This window comes from Macaca mulatta, chromosome 7 (genome assembly GCF_049350105.2).
Source record: "Macaca mulatta isolate MMU2019108-1 chromosome 7, T2T-MMU8v2.0, whole genome shotgun sequence".
NCBI classification, from domain to species: domain Eukaryota; kingdom Metazoa; phylum Chordata; class Mammalia; order Primates; family Cercopithecidae; genus Macaca; species Macaca mulatta.
In genome coordinates this window covers 175,127,520-175,152,179 of record NC_133412.1, presented here as the reverse complement: position 1 = coordinate 175,152,179, position 24,660 = coordinate 175,127,520, and the positions used below count along the sequence as shown (strand labels likewise).

The window sequence follows — 24,660 nt, the reverse complement described above, 5'->3', positions numbered from 1 at the left end:
TAACTCTTCATCTTGCAAAACGGACACTCTGTTCCCATTAAACAGGAACCTTCCATTCCCCCTCCTTCCAGTGCTGGCAACCATCACTCTATTTTCAGTCTCTATGAACTTGTCTACTCTTGGTACTTCACATAAGGGGATCTTATAGCGTTTGTCCTTTTGAGACTGGCTTACTTCACTTAGCATAATGTCTGCGAGGTTCATCCATGTTGTAGCAAGTGCTAGAATTTCTTTCCGTTACAGGGCTGAGTGACATTCCACTGGCACACACTGAAGTTGTTTATTCACTCTTCTGTTTACGGACACTTAGGTTGCTTCCACCTTTCGTCAACTGTGAATAATGCTGCCACGAACATGGGGCTACAAGTATCTGCTCATGCCTGTTTTCAGTTATTTTGGGTGTATACCCAAGAAATGAAATTGCTGGATCATATGGCAGTTCTATTTTTATTTTTTTCCCATTCTATTTTTTATTTATTTTTAATTGATGCATAATAGCGATACATAGTTGCAAGGTATCTGTGTAATATGTGGAAGAACTGCCATCTTGTTTTCCACAGTGGCTGCACCATTTCACATTCCCACTGACAGTGCACAGGGCCGGGCGTGGTGGCTCACACCTGTCATCTCAGCACTTTCTTTGGGAGGCTGAGGCAGGCAGATCGCTTGAGGACAAGAGTTCGAGACCAGCCTGGCCAACATGGCAAAACCCCATCTCTACTGAAAGTACAAAAATTAGCCGGGCCTGGTGGTGTGTGCCTGTAGTCCCAGCTACTCGGGAGGCTGAGGCAGGAGAATGGCGTGAACCCGGGAGGCAGAGTTTGCAGTGAGCCAAGATCGTATCACTGCACTCCGGCCTGGGTGACAGAGCCAGACTCTGTCTCAAACAAACAAACCAACCCTAAAAAACAAAAAACAGTACACAGCAGCGGTTCCAATTTCTCCATGAGGACATTAACACTTACTTTTTAAAACTTATTTTTAGTTTCTGTGGGTACGTAGTAGGTGTATATATTTAAGAGACACATGAGATGTTTTGATACAGGCATCCAATGTGAAATAAGCATATCATGGAGAATGGGAATGGGGTATTCATCCCCTCAAGCATTTATCCTTTGAGTTACAAACAATCCAATTACATTCTTAATATTATTTTAAAATGTACAATTAAGTTATTGTTGACTATAATCACCCTGTTGTGCTATCAAGTGGGTCTTATTTATTCTAACTTTTTTGGTACCCATTGACCATCCCCCTCCCCACTACCCCTCCCAGTCTCTGGTAACCATTCTTCTACTGTCTCAGTCCGTGAGTTCAATTGTTTTGATTTTTAGATCCCATTAATATGTGAGAACATGTGATGTTTATCTTTCTGTACTTGGCTTATTTCACTTAACATAAAGATCTCCAGTTCCATCCATGTTGTTGCAAATGACTGGATCTCATTCTTTTTCATGGCTGAATAGTACTCCATTGTGTATATATACCATATTTTTTTTATTCATTCATCTGTTGATGGACACTTAGCTATTGTCAACAGTGCTGTGACAAACATAGGAGTGCAGATATCTCTTTGATATACTGATTTTCTTTCTTTGGGGTATGTGCCCAGCAGTGGGACTGCTGAATATATGATAGCTCAATTTTACTTTTTTAAGCAACATCCAAACTGTTCTTTATAGTGGTTGTACTAATTTACATTCCTAACAACAGAGTACGAGGGTTCCCTTTTCCCCACATCCTCTCCAGCATTTGTTATTGCTTGTCTTTTGGATAAGCCATTTTAACTGGTATGAGATAGTATCTCATTGTGGTTTTCATTTGCATTTCTCTAATGATCAATGATGTTGAGCACCTTTTCATATGCCTGTTTGCCATTTGTCTGTCTTCTGAGAAATGTCTACTCAAATCTTTTGCCCATCTTTTGATCAGATTATTAATTATTTTCCTATAGAGTTGTTTGAGCTCCTTATATATTCTAGTTATTAATCCCTTGTCAGATGGGTAGTTTGCAAATATTTTCTCCCATTCTGTGGGTCGTCTCTTCACTTTATTGATTGCATCCTTTGCTGTGCAGAAGCTTTTTAGCCTGATGTGATCCCATTTGTCCCTGTTTGCTTTGGTTGCCTGTGCTTGTGGGGTATTGCTCAAGGAATTTTTGCCTAGACCAACGTCCTGCAGATTTTCCCCAATGTTTTCTTGTCACAGTGTCACAGTCTGAGGTCTCAGATTTTTTTTTTTTTTTTTTTTGAGATGGAGTCTTGCTCTTGTCGCCCAGGCTGGAGTGCAGTGATGTGATCTCCGCTCACCTGCAACCTCCACCTCCCAGGTTCAAGCAATTCTCCTGCCTCAGCCTCCCGAGTAGCTGGGACTACAGGTGCCTGCCACAATGCCCGGCTAATTTTTTTGAATTTTTAGTAGGGACGGGGTTTCACCGTGTTAGCCAGGATGGTCTCAATCTCCTGACCTCGTGATCCGCCCGCCTCAGCCTCCCAAAGTGCTGGGATTACAGGTGTGAGCCACTGCACCCGGCCGAGGTCTTAGATTTCTTTAATCCATTTTGATTTGATTTTTGTATACAGTGAGAGAGGGGTCTAGTTTCATTCTGCATATGAATATCCAGTTTTCCCAACACCACTTATTAAAAATATGCAACTGCTTCACGAATTTGCATGTCATCCTTGCGCAGGGGCCGTGCTAATCTCTGTACCGTTCCAATTTTAGTTTATACGCTGCTGAAGCGAGCACTAGTTTTATTTTTAGAGACAGGGAGGGTCTTGCTCTGTCACCCAGGCTGGAGTGTAGTGGCATGATCTTGGCTCACTGCAGCCTTGACCCTCTGGGCTCAAGCAATCCTCTCACCTCAGCCTCCGGAGTAGCTGGGACCACAGGCACGTGCTACCACACCCGGCTAGTTTTTGTATTTTTAGTAGAGATGGGGTTTCACCATGTTGCCCAGGCTGGTCTCAAACTCTTGAGCTCAAGTGATCTGCCTGCCTTGGCTCTTTTTTTTTTTTTTTTTTAAATTAGTAGCCATCCTAGTGGGTGTCAAGTATCTCACTGTAATTTTTATTTTCATTTTCCTAATGACAGAGATGTTGAGGATCTTTTCATGTGCTTATTGGTCATTTGCAGATGTTATATTCTTTGGAGAAATGTCTATTTAAGTATTTCACACATTTAAAAAATCAGGCTGTTTTGCTGAGTTGTAGGAGTTCTTTAGATATTCTGGATATTAACTCCTTATCAGTTATATGATTTTTCGAGTATCTCCCCCATTCTGTGGCCTGCCTTTTCTTGCTGACTGGCCCCTTTAATGCAGAGGCATTTTACATTTTTATGTAGTCCAATTTATCTATTTTTATTTTTGTCGCCTGAGCTTTTGGTGTCATAGCCAAGAAATCATTCAAATCCAATGCCATGGAATCTTTCCCCTATGTTTTCTTCTCAAACATTATAGTTTTAACTCTTAGGTTTAGGTGTTTGATCCATTTTGAGCTAATCTTTGTATGTGTTGTGAAGGTAAGGGTCCCACCTCATTCTTTATTTTTATTTTTATTTTTGAGACAGAGTCTCGCTGTGTCACCAAGCTGGTGTGCAGTGGCGCGATCTCGGCTCACTGCAATCTCTGCCTCCCAGGTTCAAGCGATTCTCCTGCCTCAGCCTCCCGAGTAGCTGGGACTACAGGCACCCGCCAACACGCCCGGCTAATTTTTGTATTTTTAATACAGACAGGGTTTCACCATGTTGGTCAGGATGGTCCCTATCTCCTGACCTCGTGATCTGCCCACCTCAGCCTCCCAAAGTGCTGGGACTGCAGGCATGAGCCACCGCACCCGGCCAGGTCCCACTTCATTCTTTTGTATGCGAGTACCCAGTTTTCCCAATGCCATTTGTTGAAAAGACTGTTGTTTTCCCCATTGAATGGTCTAGGCAACCTTGTCAAAACTCATTTGACCACCTGTGTGAGGGTTTGTTTCTGGGCTCATCTTTATGCCAGTACTACACAGTCTTGATTACTGTAGCTTTGCTGTAAGTTTTAAAATCAGGATGTGTGAGTCCTCCAACTTTGGTCTTCTTATGAATCTTAGGATGGACTTTTCTATTTCTGGAAAAGAATGTTGTAAAAGTTTTGATAGGGATTGCACTGAATTTGTAGATTGCTTTGGGTAGTATTGACATCTTAACAACATTAAGTCTTCCAATCTATAAACAAGAGATGTTTTTCCATTGATTGGTGTATTCTTTTGTTTCTTTCAGCAACATTTCATAGTTTGCAGTGTGCACGTCTTTTCTCTCCTTGATAACTTCATTTCTAACTATCTGACTCTTTTTGAGGGCATGTTTTATTTATGGTTCTAAAATACTGGAAACTACTTTAATGCCAAAGGGATTGTCCCACATACCTAGTGAAATATTCCACATCCATCAGAAATACTTATAAATGTATAAAATGAAAATATAAGTGAAAGAGGCGGTGTATAATCAGAAATAGTATGATCATAGGAAGAATCACTCCCCAAATATCCACAGTGTCATCACTGGCTGGTATGGGTACGAGTTTTTCTTTTTTAAAATTGATATATAATAGTTATGCATATTTGGAGGGGACATGTGATATTTTGATACCTGTTAACAGTGTGTCACGACCAGGTCAGGGGAACAGGGATACCTAACGCCTCCAGCATGTATATTTTCTTTGTGTTGGAAACATTACAATTCTTCTCTTCCAGCTACTTTGAAATAGATAATAAATTATTGTTAACTACAAATCAGCTACTGTACTCTTGAATTCTAGAACTTATTCCTTCTGACTGAATTTTTGTAGCCCTTAACCACCTTCTCTCCCTACCTTCCCTTCCCAGCCTCTGGTAACCACCATTCTCCTCTCTACCTCCATGAGATCCACTTTTTTTTCCCACCTCCCACATGCATAAGATCACATGGTATTTGTCTCTCTGTGCCTGGCTTAGTTCACGTAACACAATCACCTCCAGTTCCATCCATGTTGCTGCAAATGACAAGTTTCTATTCTTTTTTACAGCTGAATAATATTCCATTGGGTATATGTCCTACATTTTGTTTAGTCATTCATCCACTGATTGACACTTAGGTTGATTCCATTTCTTGGCTATTGAGAGTGGTGCTGCAACAAACACGGCAGTGCGGTGTCCCCGGGATATACTCATTTTCTTTCTTTTGGATATATTCCCACAGCAGTAAGGCTGTAGGATCATATGGATGTTTTTTATTTCTAAAACTTCCCTGTTTTTTTTTCAGTATTGCTAAAACAAGCACATATTACTTTCAGAGTAATTAAAAGTAACAATTTTATTTTATATATTTTTAAAATTTTTATTTCATTTTGAGACAGAGTCTTGCTCTGTTGCCCAGGCTGGAGTGCAATGGCACGATCTTGGCTCACTGCAACCTCTGCCTCCTGGGTTCAAGCAATTCTTGTGCTTCAGCCTCCTGAGTAGCTGAGATTACAGGCACGCATCATCACACCTGGCTTTTTGTACTTTTAGTAGAGACAGGGTTTTGCCATGTTGCCCAGGCTGGTCTCAAACTCCTGGGCTCAGGTGATTCCCCTGTCTCGGCCTCCCAAAGTTCTAGGATTACAGGCATGAGCCACCATGCCTGGCCAAAAGTAACAATTTAAAAAAATACATATATTTTTTGAGACAGGGTCTCACTCTACCACCCTGGAACCTAGTGGCACGATCACGGCTCACTGAAACCTTGACATCCTGAGTTCACATGATCCTCCCACCTCAGCCTCCCAAGTAGCTGGGACTACAGGTATGCACCAGCATGGCTGGCTAATTTTTAAATTTTTTGTAGGGCCAAGGTTGTCCGGGCTGGTCTCAAACTCCTAGACTCAAGGGATCCACCCGTCTTGGTCTCCCAAATTGCTGGGATTATAGGCGTGAGCCACCACACCTGGCCTAAAAATAATTTTTAAAAAGAGATATAGATTAAGTCACTGCAGGAAGAATCCCTTAATGAATACTGTCTCTTAGGCACAGGCTAGGAACAAAGGAAGGGCTGTGATGAGAACCAAGAAAATCTGAACCAAGGAAATCTGGATAAATGAGATCAGGCATGTAAAAAACACAAACAAAAATTAGCTGAAATGAGGCATGAAAAATGGAACCAACATAGATTAGAGGAGGTTGACTCCCCGTCTCAAATCAGTTTTGAACTGCCTGGACCTTCTGCTGTAAGCCCGTCACCTTTGCATTGAGACTGTACGCTCACTGAAGCTATCAGGGTTCAACTGGGTCTCCAGAGTACTTTCCTCACTGATGAAACAAACTCTCAATAATTGCAACCCAGAAGAGGCTCATAATGCAACCACGTCCCTCGCACTGGGCCATGTTTTCATCACCTGCTCAGGGAGGGGCTAGACAGGGGGAGCTCAGCATGGGGAGCAGGGCTGCCTTCACTAAACCCTGCTGGTCCTTTCCTCACCTGTAAGCGGGCGTATATGTGATCTCCCTACGCCGTCACGTTTAGATAAGCCAGCGTCAGATACGGAGTGTGCTCTCCATGCTGAGCTGAGGTGGACAGCTTGGGACGGACTGAGGCAGGACACACCTAAATGCAGCTCCGGCCATCAGAGCAAAGTGCAGGAAGCAGTGGGCATTGTCCCACTAGAAAAAGACAGGCCATCAGCCAACAGAAAGATCCCTTCAGCTGCCACAGGGGGATGCAGCAGAGCCACCTGAGGACAATCTCTGCTTAGATGGCCCTCATCCAGGCAGGCTTCCTCTTCCCTCCGGGTCTGTGGCTCGGTCCACAAGCTCTTCCTGGGTCCAGCTCCTAGAGAATGGCTGGCATGGAGATGTTCCGTCAAATGTACTGAATGAATGAATGAATCAAGCAGTCGTACCCAATTCTGATCTTACAAAACCACCTCACTACCCTTTACACCTCTTCCAGGTAGCATATAATTAAGAGGGATATGCTGTCAAATCATCCCAAGAACAGCATTTCCCTCTCCCCTGAACGCAGACTCCATTCCAGGCTTCCCATGATGCACTTGCTAAGGAGTGGATGCCTTCCACTCACCACCTGTGACATGCCTACCTGCCTTCTACGCTGGCCTCACAGCAATGTTCTGAACCTTTCCTGAAGCTGCGGCTGCCTGTGAAGGGCTTGAGCGAGGACCAAGGAAGGGCGCTTTGCTGGGCCCAGCCCACCTAGCATGCCTTCCACAGCTCAATGGGCCAACAAGCCCACAGTGCTCAATATGGTCTCCCATCAAATGCCATAACTACAATAATCTATGTACTAGACAATAATGAAGAAATAATTCTTTATTTCATTTTTTTTTTTTTTTTTGGACACAACGTCTCCCTATTTTGCCCAGGCTGGGCTTGAACTCACGATTCAACCCCTCCTCAGCCTAGTGAGTAGCTGAGAAATCAGGCGCACGCCACTGTGCCTGGCTTGAAAAGGAATTATTCTTTATTCTTTGATCCCTCTGTCACTGTTTTATTCTTTACGTAGAAACAAACTGCCTGTAAATACATCCCACTGATTTTATTTCTAGGTAGTATTTCTGAATAAAACTTTCAACTTTTCCTTTCTACATCATTCAGCTGAAGGTTTTATTTTTTAAGTCTCTCCAAGCAATTTTGAAGGCAAATTAAATATGCTTCTATTTTAGTGAAGACGTTTTATCGTAATTAACAGAAGGCTGGTGTCCTGAACCTAGAGAACTGTGGCATCACGAGCACAGTGCACTGACACTGCGCTGGCCAGCACTATTTTTTTTTTTTTTTTTTTAAACTGGAAACTGTATGAGCATGGATGATGTATGCTTTGTTGGGTAAGAATCTGACCTAAAAAAATTGGCTTCACTTCACAGTTTAAAATAGACTTTTTCCTTAGACAGATCAAAGATACCTAACATTCAGCTATGTTCAAAGGCTGCCAGGGAACTTCCGCTTGCCAACAGCAAGGACACAGGGACAGGCACTTGTTGCTGTGTGAGCGAGGCCTGGGAGTGATTAAAGAGGACGGACGAGCTTGTCCACAGGGAAGCTCAGCGTAGGTGAGTGGAGTAGATGAAGTGAAATCTACCCAGAGTGCTGGGGCTGTGTGTGAGACCTTGGTTACTTTCATACTTCCTACAGCTAGTCTGGAAAACCTTTCAATCCAAAGCAAGTACTCACACTCCTTCCTTGTTCTAAGAATGTAGGGAACCAACGCGAAGTAAAAGTATGCATACATCGGAGTGCTTTCATGCTAATGGTTTTTTTTTTTTTTAATTTGCTGACACCCTTAGGAGCCTACACAGTAGGTCAAGTGAGTCAGAAGCCTCACTTTCCAAGAGGAAATCCGAGGCGGAGGGAGGTGAAGGGAGTGGTGGGCCTGGCTGAGGTTTTGGCCACCCTCTGTGAAAATGGAGGGGGCAGAGAAAGAGGGCAGAGGGGCTAGGAGGGCTTTTCATTCCTTCGGGGGACACACTGTGTGTTTCCTGGGTCCTTGGCAGATGCCCGAATGGACGACCCAGGCAGACCAGCACACAACTGTTAACATGTATACTGAGTGAATGTGTGTGGTGTGCTCTGCGACCCACGCATCCATCCACTGATGAGGGGATATGCGGAATGGGTCCAACCACACAGTGGGATGGCATCAGCCTTCGACGGGAGCGAGGGTCTAGCACATGCTACAATGTGGGGGGACCTGGAAGATATTATGTTTAGGGAAATAAGCCAGGTACAGAAGGACAGATACTGTACGATTCCGCTTATAACAGGCTGCTACCCTGGGCAAAATCATAGAGACAGAAAGCAGAATGGGGAGACAGCAACTTACTGTTTAATGGAGTCTTTGTTGGGATGATGAAAAGGTTTTGGGTACGGATAGTGGTGATGGGTGTACAGCATTTTGAATGTATTTAATACCACCAAGTTGTACACTTATGAATGGTTAAAATAATAAATAATATGTTTTAACATGTGTATTTTACCTGTTTTTTAGTTTTTTTTTTTTAGATAAGGACAGCTTGAGCCAGGACAGTTCAGGAAACACTTGAGGAGCAGAGGCAGCAGGTTCTGGACCAGACAGAGGACGGGAATGTCCAAGGAGTGGTCTCTGTGTGTGATAATGAGCTGAGATTACAGCTGGCACGTGGAAACCAAACCCTGTGGGTGCCACCCAGAGAGAGCTGAGACTGACCATGGAGTAACGGTCAAGGTCATGTGTGTGGCCCCTGGGCCATGGAGAGTGGGTACCCTGGAGAGGCTGGGCTGGCTGGCTGGGCTCAGGCTGTCTGACAGGCAACGGGCTCCCCAGTGTTCCAAAGAGGGAGCGGCCCTGGTGGTGCCTCTCTGTGGCTTAGAGGGGCTGAAGCTAGAACACCACTGTGACTCTGGGCCCACTGGTTCCCTGAGGGCAAGGGCCACCTTGGGTCATTGCTCTGAACACCTCCCCTTGCTTTGAGCAGCACAGATGGCCAGTGTGCTGCCTCACCAATCCAGGGACTGTGTCCTCTCCTCAAGATATTAAGGGTAATCATGAGAAGAAACAAAAATCAAAACGTGAGAGAAGAAAAGACTAATGAAAGCAGAGGTTCCCCACTTGGCTCTTTCTAAGCCAACTGGAAGAGCAGCAGGCACTCGATAGCTTCCGTACAGTCCATTTTTATTATTCTTCAACTAACAGGCCAGAAGCCAAAGTTCCTGTAAATATATGCATAATTCATTTGTAAGCAGTTAAATTTATGGTAAAGCTTTCAATTGTATCAGAAAATAGGCAGGGTGCAGTGGCTCATGCCTGTAATCCTAGCACTTTGGAAGGCAGAGGTGGGTGGATCGCTTGAGCCCAGGAGTTCGAGACCAGCCTGGGCAACATGGTGAAACCCCGTCTCTACTAAAAATATAAAAATTAGCTGTGCATGGTGGTGCACACCTGTGGTCCCAGCTACTCAGAAGGCTGAGCTGGGAGGATTGCTTGAGTCTGGGAGGTCCAGGCTGCAGTGAGCTGACATCATGCCATTGCACTCCAGCCTGGGAGACAGAGTGTCTTAAAAAAAAAAAACAAAAAAACAAAAAAAAAAACACAGAAAAGAAAATAAACTGCTTTGAATGAGGATGAAGTATTGTATTTGCACAAGAGGAAGGCAAGAGATATAAAATATTTAACTGGTATTCAAAAGCCAATTTTAAACAATTCAAGTAAATTCTAACAATAATACAACGACTTCTTTCACAAAAGGCCAAATACTCAGCAACTCTTTTACCCCAGGGTCTCTAATTAGCCAATAATAAGTCTTACATTATTCCGTTATAACTTTGACTTCTCCCAGTCTTTTCTTTTCTAAAAATGGCCTCAAAAAAACAAGTCCCTGATTAACTTACTCCTCCTATAAATATCTTTTAAAAAAGGGTCTCTTTATTTAACATTTAACCCTTCTACCTTCTGGTCCAAAAATGTTAAATGAAGGCATTCATTCAGAATAATATTTCAATGAACAGGTCTGAGGGCTATATTCAACCTCACTGTTAAAAAAAAATAAAAATATGAAATACCTTTTTCTACTTATCAAATAACTACAACTTTTACATGATCTCAGCATTGGATATGATGGACAGGCAGTTCACACACTCTGGGGAGAGTATGTGGTGCCACTCTCTGCAAAGTGTGTAGACAATATCTATTAAGGGTTTTTGAAAATCCCTGCTCTTTGATCCAGTATTTCCTTCATCAAGTTTAAGGAAAGGTTCAAAGATGTGAACAACAATGGTAACAAAAGATTAACAGAACAGTATCATTTATAACGGCTGAAAAACTGGGGTATCCACAGAATGAAATAATAAACGGTTGCTAAAAATAATGCCTTTCATTCCCACTAATGTCAGAAACAAGACAAGTATGCCCTCTCTCACCACCACTATGTAACATTTTACTGAAATTGTTTTACTGAATTTTTTAGTAAATTCAACTGGAGACAAAGACATGTGAGTTTACAATTATAAACAGAGGTGAAATTATCTGTAGATGCTCTAATACCTGAATATTCAAAAGAATCAACTGAAAAACTGATGAAAACAATCAGGTAATTCAGTAAGGAAGCAGGTTATGAAAGCAAGCCCCCCAAATTCAATAGCCTTCATATAAACAACTAATAACTAGAAGACACAATGGAAGAAAAGACCCCATTTACAACAGCAATGATAATTGATTATCTAGGCATTAGCTTAGTAGGAGACATGCAAAACCTACAAGGGAAACTTAAAAACAGCCATAAAGGACATGAAAGTGGCCTTGGAAAATAGTCACAGCATACTCTTAGAGGAGGCAAACATCACAAGATGCCAGCCCTCCCTCAGATAGTTGCAAAATGTAACAGGATCTCAACAAAAATGCCAACAGTAGCCAGGCATGGTGGTGCATGCCTGTAATCCCAGGTACTTGGGAGGCTGAGGCAGGAGGATCATTTAAGCCCAGGAGTTCAAGACCAGCTTGGGCCACATCGCATGGCCCTGTCTCTAAAATAAATAAATAAATAAAGTCAACAGCCATTTCTTTCTGCAATGACTATGGGTCAATTCAAAGTTCCAACTGTTTGCAGTAATAATCAATATTGTTTTGGGGAACTGTTTAAGAGAATATACCCATAATTATATTAATGATGCTAGAAATCAACATTTTCAGTGTAAGACAGAGATAAAACTATGAAAAGCCAAGAAATGAGTGAAAATGATAAGAACAGGAGGCAGGGAAGTTCTGGGCAGAAGAGGGCAGGTCCTCGGTGAGGGCCCCAGCCTCAAGCCGAAAAGCCTGGAACCTTGGCCCAAAGTGAGAACATGCATCCCTGCTTTCTCACTTGAATGTTGCCTTTTCCAAAACCACCAATGGCTTGCCCCGTACCTCCATCCCGTGCCCATAAAAACCCCAGGCTCAGCTGGCAGAGAGAAGAGAAGCAACTGGACATTGCAGACTACAGTTGGATGTTGGAAAGAAGTGACTTGACTTCAGAGGGACAGCTTGATGACGTAACTTCAGAGATGAATCTGGATGGAGACAGCTAGACTTCAGGGGAAGATGACCTTCCCACTCTGTCTCCTTTCTAGCTTCCCTTCCCACTGAGAGCCACTTTCACTGGCAATAAAATCTCCTTCATTTACCATCTTCAATTCGTTCGTACAACTTCATTCCTCCTGGATGCTGGACAACAACTCGGGTGCCATGAGTGCGGGTGTAAAAGGTGGTCACACTGACCCCCTCCACTGAGCTGTTAACACTTAAGTTGTCCATGGATGGCAGAGCTAAAAGAGTATTGCCATACTTTCTCTGGGGCTTCAGGGATCACAGGGACCCCCGAAGATGCTGCCATGGGGCTGGTATGGGGTTTGCTCCTGCTGGTGCCCAAAAGTGCTCACCCTGGCTCCTGCACCAGCTCACCTGCCCTCCCCCTCCCATAGGGGGTGGAGCAGCGAGTAAGTGGAGTTCGCCTCTGCTGCTGCTGAAGAGGCCAGCTAGTTCCCACACCCATGCACTCCAGTTTCCGCCGTGAAGTGCTCAGGGCAATAACCTGCTTCAAAAACATTATGTTAAAATTAAATTTAAAATATCAATATGAATGTACAATTCAGAAAATTTATATTCTAGCTCCTCCACTGAAAGCATTTAAAAGTAATGTCAGACCAGTAGCAATAAACATCCCTCTGACCCAGATTTTGGTTGCTAATATATTTACCACTGAAAGGAACCTGGGCTCTTTGAAAAATGTCTGATTTGGCCAGGTGTGGTGGCTCATACCTATAGTCTCAGCACTTTGGGAGGCTGAGGTGGGTGAATCACTTGAGGTCAGGAGTTTGAGACCGGCCTGGCCAACATGGTGAAACCCCATATTTACAAAAAATACAAAAATTAGCTGGGCTTGGTGGCACACACCTGTAATTCCAGTGACTTGAGAGGCTGAGGCAGGAGAATCACTTGAACGTGGCAGGTAGAGGCTGCAGTGAGCCAAGATCGCACCACTGTACTCCAGCCTGGATGAGACAGCGAGATTGTCTCAAAAAAAAAAAAAAAAAGATAAAAAGAAAAAAGAAAAAGAAAAATGGCTGATTTTAAGTCTGGGGAAGAGAAGGTACTAAATGAGCCCAAGGGACATCTCACTGTGTCAGAAATCAAGGAATCAAAAATAAACGAGGCTATGTAAAAAAACCACAGTAGCACTGTGGCACTCAGTGATTGAAATTATGCCATCTGAACACCAGAAAGACTAATGATTTTAGCACACAAAAATGCACTGAAATCAACAATAATACATTAGTCCACAATGATATTAAAACAAAGAGAAAGCTAGAAAAAAGCTTCAGCTGTCACCATTAGAGAGAACTGGTAATAAAAGGCAAAGAATTACGCTTATCCTTCTTTTTCAGTAGGAATTCCATTTCAAGAGAACCAAGTATCTCTGGTTGGTAAGAAAAATCACTGCTTTCAGAAGAATGTTAGAGTAAATGTTGAATTCTCTAGTGAAACTACTGACTCAGGAAAGGATTATCAACTGTTGTTCAAGACATTAGCATATGGTTGACAGGGAATACACATTGGCAGGACGCCAAAATATACACTGCAGATTATTACTAGTACTTTTTGAGTTGTAAAGGGAAATACGTAATTGTTCAATAGAGATATCAATCTATCATCAACTGAATTCACTAGTAAAATTGAAAATTTAGCATCATTTCTGATGATAGGCAACCAGAGGCTATGTATCTCTCACAATAATGACACTATCTCCTAAGTTATAAAGCATTGCCTTTGATGTACTTCAGCCAAAAAAAGGTTTCCATTTACAGGAACCACAGGAGGGTAAGTGGGATATATTGCAGAACAACAGGGTCAGTTGATTTAACAAACCAGTGTTGTGGTTTAAGGCACTCCCAGATTGGCAGTGCCTCCAGGTGTCTGGCAGAGCAAAAACAAATCCCTATTGAACAAGACACTTTGATTCTAGGTTTCAATTTATTTCAAATATCTGAATACAATGACCAATATACAAAAAAAAAAAAAAAAAATCAGGTACACAAGGAAATAAGACATCATGAACAAAATGTAACAAACACCTCAGATACTAGTATGACCTGACACAGGCTATAAAACAGCTGCGTTTACTATTCTTATGACAAGTTTTGATGGTGTGTTCAAGAGAATAGGAAAATATTTTAAAATGACACTGCAGACTGAAAAAAGAACCAAACAGAACTTTCACCAACGAAAAAAAAAAACCCTGAAATTAAAAGCTCAAAAGAAGGGTTTAACACATATAGACACATCTGAAGATTTACAATGAATAACAAAAATTGAGAAGTATACGTTTCGAAACTTTCATATCAACAGGGCAATCTTATGTTTACTGAATAATAAAAACCTTGTGGGTGTATTTTGTACTTCACTTCTGTAATAATTTATTTTTATTGTATTTTATTTTCTGATAAAATAAAGGACTCATAGCTGGGATAACATACTCTTATAATTCAACAACAAGAAGACAACCAACTTAAAAATAGACAAAAGATACAAGTAGACATCTCATCAAAGAAGGCAGACAAATGGCTAACAGGCATATGAAAAGATGCTTCATATTTCCAGTCACTGGGGAAATGCAAATTGAAACCACAGTGAGACACCATTACACACCCACAAGAATTAAGCTATAATCAGAAAGACAATAATAATATTGGCAAGAATGTGGACACATCCTCATACATTGCTGATGGAAACGTAAAATAGTGCAACCACTTTGGAATACAGTTTGGCAGTTTCTTTTTCTTTTTTTTTTTTGAGACACAGTCTTGCTCTGTCGCCCAGGCTGGAGTGCAGTGGTGTGATCTCAGCTCACTGCAACCTCTACCTCCCAGGTTCAAGCGATTCTCTTGCCTCAGCCTCCAGAGTAGCTGGGGCTACAGGCGCCCACCACCACACTCGGCTAATTTTTTGTATTTTTAGTAGAGATGGGGTTTCACCGTGTTAGCCAGGATGGCCTTGATCTCCTGACCTTGTGATCTGCCCACCTCAGCCTCCCAAAGTGCTGGGATTACAGGCGTGAGCCATGGTGCCCAGCCAGCAGTTTCTTAAAAAGCTAAACATAAACTTACCATACAAGCCAGGAATTCTACTCCTAGGTATCTACTCAAGAGAAATGAAATATATGCTCACAGAGACTTCTATGCAAATGTTCACAGCAGCAGTTACTCATACCAGCTAAGAAACAGCCCGAATGTCCATTAACTGGTGAATGGATAAACAAAATGTGTTATATTCATCTGACTGAATATGAGGCAGCATTAAAAAGAAACAAACTACTCAACACAGATGAACCTCAAAAACATTACAGCAGATGTAAAAGACTACCTATGGTATGATTTCGCTTATATGAAGTGTCCGAAAGAAAGTCTAGAGACAGAAGCAGATCAGTGGGTGCCTGCATCTGGGGTTGGCGTGGAAATTAATGGTGAATGGGCACAAGGTAACTTTTGGAGGAAGACGGAAACATTCTAAAATAGAACTGTGGTGATGGTTGCACAACTCTATGTATTTGCTAAAATAACTAAATTTTCCAGTTACAATGGGTAAATTTTAGGATATGTAAATTATGCCTCAATTAACTCTAAAAAAGAAAAGCCTATGACTTGAAAAGTTAGGAAAAAAAGAAAATCTAGGGATAGGGCTGAAAGTTACACTCAGAATGAATACATGGCTTTAAATTCTTTTATTGTTAAAAAGCAAACTAAAAATAAGTGAACTCTCTACTCAATAAATGACGAAGAGGTTAAAATAAAAGACACAGGATAATTAAAGATAAAAGTGCAGATGAATAATATTGAACACAAACAGAACAGTCAAAAGAATAAATGAACTTACAAGGAGACATAACCGCCACAGATGGGGAAGAGATTAAAAGGGCCGTTAAACAGTGACCATGTACTGGTTAACAGACCCTCCTTTCTAAATGAACCCACTATGGAAAGAAGCTACAGACGTTTCATAGAGAAAAGCAACAGGCCCACTGAGTTCCAAGTCAACCTTTCAACCCTATTTCATGGACACATTCCACATTGTGTTGTTTCTGAAATCTGGGTCCATCTCATCATCCCTGTCATCAGGTGGTAGCGTGAGGGAGCTGCGGGAAAAGCTTCTGCAGGGCACCCCAGGAACCATCACCAAGTGCTGGTGACAACGAATCTTAGATGGGACAAAATACAGGTTTATGAAAAAGAAGTAAACCATAGACCAGCTCCATTTAGTAGAGATTTAGTAAATATGGAAGCAAATACTCTAAAGAAAATTAGTTCCAAACACTATGAAAACACACTGTGACAAAATTGACAAAATGCAAAGATATTTCAAAACCAGAAAAAGCTGTCAACACAGCAATTATAATAGTAACATCTTAAAGAGAAAAATCATGTGGCATTTGACCAAATTCAGCAGCGGTACCCACCCAGCATGCACTGGCATGGTGCCAACCTGCCTGCATGGGTCCAGGAAGAGTCCTGTGAGTGTGGACTCTGGAGCACCGGCAGCCTTGCCAAGACCGCTTACCAGAAACCAAGAGCCACTTTCCCATCAAATTAGGAAATGCCGAAGCCATTTACTGAAACAGGAGAAAACAGGAATGCCTGCTATCACCTCTGTTCTAGGTTGTGTTGGTCCTTCTTAGTGGCAGAATAAAATTAAAATAACTGGTGTATGTTGGCATAAATAGTGGAAGAGAGATAAAAGAATCCATTGCAAACAACAGGACTATATATGCAGACTGTGGTGGAAACATTAAGACTAATATGAAAATGTGGTAAGGTGATGGCAAAATATTTAAAAACCAATAGCTCTAGATGAGATTAGCAAAAACCAATCAGAAGTGGAAATGGGAAAAAATATAACCCAGTCACAAGAGTAACAAGCAAAAGCTATAGAGTATTTAGAAATAAATTTACTGGAAAGTTAAAGATTCACAACAAAACCATAAAATTTTATAAGTCAGAAAACAAGACCCAGAAAAATGGGGGATATATACCATCCTCCTAGATGGAAAAAAGATATCAATTTTCACCAAATTAATATATAACTTTAATTCCAATCAATTATTTTTCTGAACTAGATGAAATTATTTTAGTATATATACAGAAACATTAATGTTTTAGAACAGCCAAGAAATAATTATCAAGCAAGACCAGTGAGGGGAACTGGCTTGATCCATGTGAAATTCTCCTGGATACGTAGATTTACTATGGAGAATTTACTCTTTTCGGGAACAGTGAAAATGTAAGTGTCAGTGGAAGTACATTGCATGCCATTCTTACTAGGTATAATAAAAAACGAAGGAAATGGAGATAGAGAATAGAAAACAGATGTAGAACAGATGTAGAAAGAGGCTTGTGCAGAGACTCCTCAGAAGAGGTAAAGGAAGTATGCTGGAGGCCGGCATACACCGGTACTTGCATGGGCTGTGCCCCGTGCATGGAATAATATACGATGACAAAAGTGACAAATGCAAAGCTGGTTCAAAACCGGAAAAATCTATCAACACAGCAATTATAATCTTAACATCTTAAGGAGAAAAATCATATGGCATTTGACCAAACTCAGCAGCAGTACACACCCAGCATGCACTGGCTGAGGCAGGGCATGCATGGAAAGGTGCAGCACATGGCCAACCTTCTGTATCATGGCAGATCCAAGCCCCAGCTGTGACGGGCATTAGGGACAGGGCTTGGGATACGAAGGCCCAACAATGGTTATACAAAGCCTTTTCCCTCCCTCTGACTCTCGACCTCCGGAGGGTACTGGAAGGAGGAGTCGGTACCTATCCCTTTCCTTGCTGTCTCACCAATGGGTTGCTCACTCCAGGAGAATAGGGGCTTGCTTTTGTTTAATTCTGTACCCCTAGTACCTAGAATAGCTTACACAGGCGCTCAATACATATTTGCTGAATGAATGAACAGCATGAGAAACGTATATTCTATTTGGGAAGACAAATAAAAAATGACTTAGCATGCATATTATCTACCACAAAGGTAAACCAATTATAAGCCAAATACAATACAAGCTCTAGAAAATGCAAGCGAGAACCTGAATTTCTTTTTTTGTTTGTTTATTTGAGACGGAGTCTCGCTGTCACCCAGGCTGGAGTGCAGTGGCACAGTCTCGGCTCACTGCAAGCTCCGCCTCCCGGGTTCACGCCATTCTCCCGCCTCAGCCTCCCAAGTAGCTGGGACTATAGGCACCCGCCACCACGCGCAGCTAATTTTGTTTTTGTATTTTTAGTAAAGACGGGGTTTCACCGTGTTAGTCAGGATGGTCTAGATCTCCTGACCTCGTGATCTGCCCTCTTCGGCCTCCCAAAGTGCTGGGATTACAGGCGTGAGCCACTGTGCCCGGCTGAGAACCTGAATTTCTAGCAAGTGGGGCACAAGAAAATTCATCAACCCATAAATCCACCATCCACCCAGCCTCCCGTCCTCCCTCCCTCCTTCCACCTGGCAAATCTGCTATCTGCTTCACAGTGTGGAAGGCCTGGGAATACAGCTATAAACATGACAGACTGCTGCTCTCACTGAGTTCATATTTACTTTTTTTTTCTGAGACAGGATCTCACTCTGTCATCCAGGTTGAAGTGCAGTGGCATGATCATGGCTCACTGTAGACTTGGCCTCCCAGGCTCAAGCAATCCTGCCACCTCAGCCTCCCGAGTAGCCGGGACCACAGGTGTGTGCCACCATGCCCAGCAAATTTTATTTTTTTGTAGAGACAGAGTCTCCCTATGTTGCCTAGGCTGGTCTCGAACTCCTGGGCTCAAGTGGTCCTTCTGCCTCAGCCTCCCAAAGTAATGGGATTATAAGCAAGAGTCACTGGACTGGTTGCTGAATTAATATTCAGTGGAAATTAATTTAAAAAGATCCATTATTATAAATTTAAGGTATGAAAAATGATATTTTATTTAGTATATCTGTCTTATATTTTAGTAATTATAAAGGCTTTAAGAGGTTCACATTTGACTTTAAGGTCCTTACTCTGTTTTCCTTGGTAAGGTTTTAAGCACCTCAATCTCAAAATCTAAAGGAAGACTTTTAGGGATTAAACAACCTGAGATGGAAAGGGATGGCTGTGTCATTTGGGGGGAAATTCAAAGTAAAGAGCACTTTTTCCTAATTTCATATAAGGAACGCTTGAGGTAATCCCTAATGACTCATAACAAAGCAAGTCCATAATGTACTATAGCTACAGTCCTTACTTTAGAAACGTAGAGAACTTCAACGATAATTTTTACAATTATTCTACTCGGAGTAATTCCTTTCAGAATTGCTACAGTTCTAAGACAAACAAATGAGAAGTAATTTAAAAGAAAAACTGGCTAGCTTAATACCATAAATAAAAAAATGTTCAGCTTTTCCTGTTTTCTTAGTGTATTATGCCTATATTGTGTTGTTAAACTTTTATCTTAAATAGCTCTGGAACTTAAAATGTTAATTGAGTAAACAAGTTAATGACATGCAACCTAAAAAAAACAAAACAAAACAAAAAACACCTCAATACAGAAAAGACGACCCTGCAAAATACAAACACAGCAAAGGAATAAGTTAGCACACTATCAAAACATTGCTCCTTCACTCCAATAGCCACAATTTAACTTTTAAAAGACAAATAAAAATTACCTTTTAAGGATGGTAGTTTTTGAAGTTCTCTATTATTGCTTGCGCTAAACCTTGAAGAATTTTGCCGTTTGTCTTTCTTCACTATGGGCTGAGAGACTGGTACTTTTATTTTAGCAGATACTGTAGACGGGACAGCAACAAGGCTGTTTTTCCTGACGGAAATTTGCTTCCAAAACAAAAACAAAAACAAATGAATATGTACAATGGTTGTATTTTTTAGCACTATTAAAATATAGAAAAGCATATACATGAGTCTGACTCTGGGGCATTCCCCTGCACTCCATGGGAGACATCATTCCTTACAGTGGCTGGAGTATGGGGCTTATGTCCCACCTTCAGCAATGCTAGACTGAGAGATTCAAAGATACACCTAATTTCTCATATCTTCCTTCAAACTTTTGATTGCTAAATATTTACCACATAGGTTGATGTGGCAGACTAAATAATGACCCTTAAACATGTCCACATCCTAATTCCTGGAACCGGTGAATATGGGACCTTGCTTGGCGACAGGGACTCTGCAGATGGGATTCAGTTAAAAATCTTGAGATGGGAAGATGATCCTGGATCATCCAAGTGGGCCCAAGGGAATCACACAGGTCCTTACAAGAGGGAGGCAGGAGGGAGACAAGAGAAGGCAATGGGATGACAAAAGCAGGGGTCAGAGAGAGATCCGAAGATGCTACATGGCTGGGTTGGAAGATGCAGGGAAGTGGCCACGAGCCAAGGCAGGCAGGCGACCTCTAGAAACTGGGAAAGGCTGGAAATAGATTCTCCTCTAGAACCTCCAGAGCCATCACCACCCTGCTGACACCTTCATTTTGGCCTCATTTCAGACCTGCATACCAGAACTGTAACATAGTAAGTTTATGCTCTTTGGAGCCGCTGCATGTGTAACTTGTACAGTGGTGCGAGGAGATGAATACAGCTGAGTATCTCACAAAATGCTAGATGCTCCCTGCTGGGTCACCACTCAGCCTTGAACACATGGAGAGCAGGCCTCTGAGTGCTTTCCCTTGAGCCCCAGGAAAATGCTCTGCTGGAGCGGTTCTGCTGCCATTGTCCCAGGCTCCTGGTGTGTGCGCTCATTCCCAGGCTGCACCATAGCTCCAGGGCTGGTCAACACCCCTGTGGCCAACCTGCAACGCTGCCATCTGAACTACTCAGTAGAGGCGGAGAGAGTCTGAGGATGCACGAAGCAGAGGAACCAGGGGTCCCCTGTCATCCACACAGGCCAAAGGAGCTCACCAAGGGGGTCTATGGAGCTCAGCTATCCTCTGGGCCCCCCAGCTGAAGGGCTCTCTGGGTAGCAAGCAGTGACCTGGCCCACAGCTGTTTGCTGCCACCACTGTCCAGCAGTGACAGCCAACAGCTGCTGTGTCGACCGTCAAGATGATTTACACAATGTGCTTGTTGCCCACCCTTCTTGTCTGCCCAAAGAAAAGGAGTCTGTGTCTGCCTGTGTGCTCTTTAAAAAGGCTGTCCCACTCCGAGACAGTTTGCTTCTGTGTCCCCACCCAAATCTCATCTCAAATGGTAATCCTCACGAGTCGAGGGAGGGACCTGGTGGGAGGTGACTGGATCGTGGGGGCAGTTTCCCCCATGTTGATCTTGTGATAGTGAGTTCTCACGAGATCTGATGGCTTAAAAGTGTTTGGCAGCTCCCCCCTCCCTTTCTCTCTCTCTCCTGCCACCGTATAAGAAGTGCCTTGCTTCGCCTTCGCCTTCTGCCATGATGGTAAGTTTCCTGAGGCCTCCCCAGCCATGTGAAACTGTTAGTCAATTACACATCTTTTGTTTATAAATTACCCAATCTCAAGTAGTTTTTTATAGTGAAAATGAACTAATATAGACTCCATCCTTGAGACACAAACCCATCCAGTTTAGGGTCAAGGAGAGCAGACACACCAACTGCAGCCCCAAACATTAATTTGTTCTCATCCTTGAATGAAATTTTCATAGGCAGTAAGTGCTGCTTTACTTTCTACTAAGGTGCTTAGGAATGCCTGCAAAGCGCTGTCTGATGTGACAGACTGCCGGAACAGCAGGCAGACTCTGACCTGGGAGGCAGGGGCCTCGGTTCCCTTCCCTTCTCTCCCTCAGTCTGTGGCTTTTTTCACAAAAGGTACTTTCTTGGGCTCTGAGCTTGACATCTGTCAATCTTTTATCATGAAAGCCTGGGTCTTTCTTCCCTAAAAGCCCCTCCATAACCAGCTCCTCCACAGATCCCCCAGTTAGACAGTTTCTGCTCCGCTTTCCCTGGGCGCCCCTGGCATTGATTCCACAGTCTGGAGGAGATGCTCCTAGGAGCTGTCCCGGCTTTAGATGTTCAGTCACATACGTGCGTGCTCCAGTAGATAACCCTCTCCATCTCCTTTTCGTTTCACTATAGTGCCAGCCCAGCACTCACAGCGAGGACCTTGGGTAGAGGCCAATGACAGGGCTCCCCTGTGGCTTCTGACCCCAGCTAGAAGGTCAGCCGCATGGAAGGTGGCCCGGCCTGGGGGCTGGGAGGCGAGCCCATGGGTCCTGACTGCCATGGGGACACACTGAGGATAGGCTTCTGCCCCTGAGACAATAAGAAGTCAGCCCTCGGGCACAGTTCCGAAGGGGCCCTTGGCCCTTTGGCCACCACGCCCCACTCCTCTCTCTTGTCAGGGCCAAGGCCAGAGAGAGGAGCCACTCTGCCGGCCCTGCCCAGACCAGCCACCCGCTGCCTGCCCCACAACACTGTGACCTGATGCTCCCACCAACTCTGAGGGGACATCTTCTTCCCTGATGGGACATCAGCTCAGGAGGGCAGGCTCTGTCTGCATGAGACACTGTCTGTCCCTGGGAAGGTGAGGTGACCTCCCTGAGGAACGAGCTGCAGAGCTGCCCAAAGCAGATGCCACCAAGAACTTGGGCTCAAAGAGGGGAAGAAGGAGAGAGAGGGGGAGAGAGAGGGAGGGGGAGGGGGAGAGAGAGGGGAAGAAAGGGAGGGGGGAGGTAGAGAAAGAGAGAGAGGGGGGAGAGAGGGAGGAGGAGGGGGAGAAAGGAGGGGGGAGAGAGGGAGGGGACAAAGAGAGAAAAAGGGGGAGAGAGGGAGGGGGACGGGGGAGAAAGGGAGGGGGAGGGGCAGAAAGAGAGGAGGAGAGAGGAAGGGGGAGGGGGAAAAAGAGGGGATAGAGAGGAAAGGGGGAGGGGGAGAAAGAGAGAAGAGGAGAGAGGGAGGGGGAGGGGGAGAAAAGAGACAGGGGGAAAGGGGGAGGGGAGAGGGGGAGAAAGACAGAGAGGGGGAGAGAGGGAGGGGAGGGGGGGAGAGAAGGGGGAGAGAGAGAGGGGGAGAAAGAGAGAGGGGGAGGGGGAGAGAAGGGGGAGGAGGAAAAAGAGAGAGGGAGGGGAAGCGGGGAGGGGGAGAAAGAGAGGGAGGAGAGAGGGAGGGGAAGGGGGAGAAAGAGAGAGGGGGAGAGAGAGGAAGGTGGAGAAAGAAAAAGCAGAAAGTGGGGGGGGAGAAAGAGAGAGGGGGGAGAGAGGGAGGTGAAGGGGGAGAAAGAAAGGGGGAGGGGGGAAGGGGGAGAAAGAGGGAGGGGAAGGGGGGGAGAAACAGAGAGGAGAGAGAGGGGAGGGAGAAAGGGAGAGAAAGGGGAAAGAGAGGGAGTGGGAGGGGGAGAAAGAGAGGGGAGACGGGGGGGGGGAGAAAGAGAAAGGGGGTGAGGGGGAGGGGGAGAAAGGGGGGAGAGAGGGAGAGGGATGGGGAGAAAGAGAGGAGAGAGAAGGAGGGGTAGGGGGAGAGAAACGGGGGGTAAGAAAGGGTGGGGAGAGAGGGAGTGGCAAGAGGGAGAAAGAAAGAAGTGGGAGAGAGGGAGGGAGGGAAGGAGAGAGAGAGGGAAGGAGGAACACAGGGAGAGAAGAATGGAGGGAAGGAGGGAAGGAGAGAGGGAGGGCGAGGGGCTCCCTTGGGAGCAGCTGCCCAGGGCGGGTGGGCGCAGACGAGGGTGCGAGAGGGAGCGGGTGCTGGGGCGGGATCCTGGGTGCCGCTCCGGGACGCCTGGCCACGGCCACGGCGAGAGGACGAAGCCCCCGAGACGGGACGGAAAGGAAACGGGAGAGCGCGGTTCGCGCGTGGCCAAGCAGAGGGTTGGAGGCGCAGCGCAGGAGGCCAGATCCGCATCCTCCGCTTCTTCCCCGGGGGGCCGGCTCCCCTCCTTCGGGCTCCGGGGCGAGGCGGGACCGCGTCCTGGGGCCCATGCCGGAGGTTCTGGAGGCGGCCGGGGGGGAGCTGAGGGTCTCCTTGGAAGGCCGCGACAGACGACACTCGAGAAAACGTGGTTGGGGCAGAGGGGTGCGTCAGGCGCCCAGGAAGGCGCAGGCTAGCTAGGACAGGGGCGGGGCGGCTGGGGGGCGGCAGGAGGGCCCGGCGGGAGCCCACACGGGTGCGCCCGGCAGCCTAGCGGCTCAGGGGCCAAAGCCGCCAAGGTCGCTGTGCCACCGGGAGACGCAGGGCGGGTTGAGGCTTGGGAGGGTGGGGAAGGTCTGAAGGGGTCCCTGGGCAGAGGACAGAAGCCAGGGTCCCGGGAAACACGGTGGCTGTAAACAAGCCCTCCTCCTGGGTGTCAGACACCACCAACACCGCTGGTTCGTGGACAGCCCGGAGGGGACCCTGCCGCAGCCCCGACACCCGGCTCCCTCCCTGCTCCTCGGATGTCCCGTAAAACTAAAACTACAGACTCCTCCGGTGGCGGCAATGCAAGGCACCTGCAGCTTGAGGGAGACAGCTAGGGAGGAAGGCTGGGGAGCGGCTGCCCGGCGTTTTTCCATGGTTCAGGCCGAGCTGGTGCATCCTTAGCTTACAGAGAGGAAAGCAGGGCTCAGGCTGTGGGGTGAGCGCCTGAAATCACCCAGTCAGTGCTGCGGCCAAGCCCGAGCCTCAGTCCCTGGACTCTGGGTCTGGGGTTGAGCCAAATGCTGGGCCCCAACTCCCCCTTACCCCCCACAC

The 24,660-nt window shown here is 44.9% G+C and overlaps 1 protein-coding gene and 1 pseudogene across 11 annotated transcripts in view; both read right to left on the bottom strand.

Annotated features, from left to right (window-relative positions):
• The window catches only part of PPP2R5C (protein phosphatase 2 regulatory subunit B'gamma), a 169,297-nt gene that overhangs the window by 124,249 nt on the left and 20,388 nt on the right, over positions 1 to 24,660 (bottom strand). For 8 of the 11 annotated variants that reach the window (XM_015144500.3, XM_015144498.3, XM_015144501.3 and 5 more), the window contains one exon: positions 19,683 to 19,848. The exons of the other annotated variants lie outside the window; for them this stretch is intronic. In XM_015144500.3, coding sequence (XP_014999986.1) covers positions 19,683 to 19,848 — 166 coding nt within the window. Of the gene's footprint in view, positions 1 to 19,682; positions 19,849 to 24,660 lie in introns of those variants that run through there. 11 annotated transcript variants of the gene reach the window in all.
• LOC114679767 (U6 spliceosomal RNA) lies at positions 2,644 to 2,744 on the bottom strand (annotated as a pseudogene).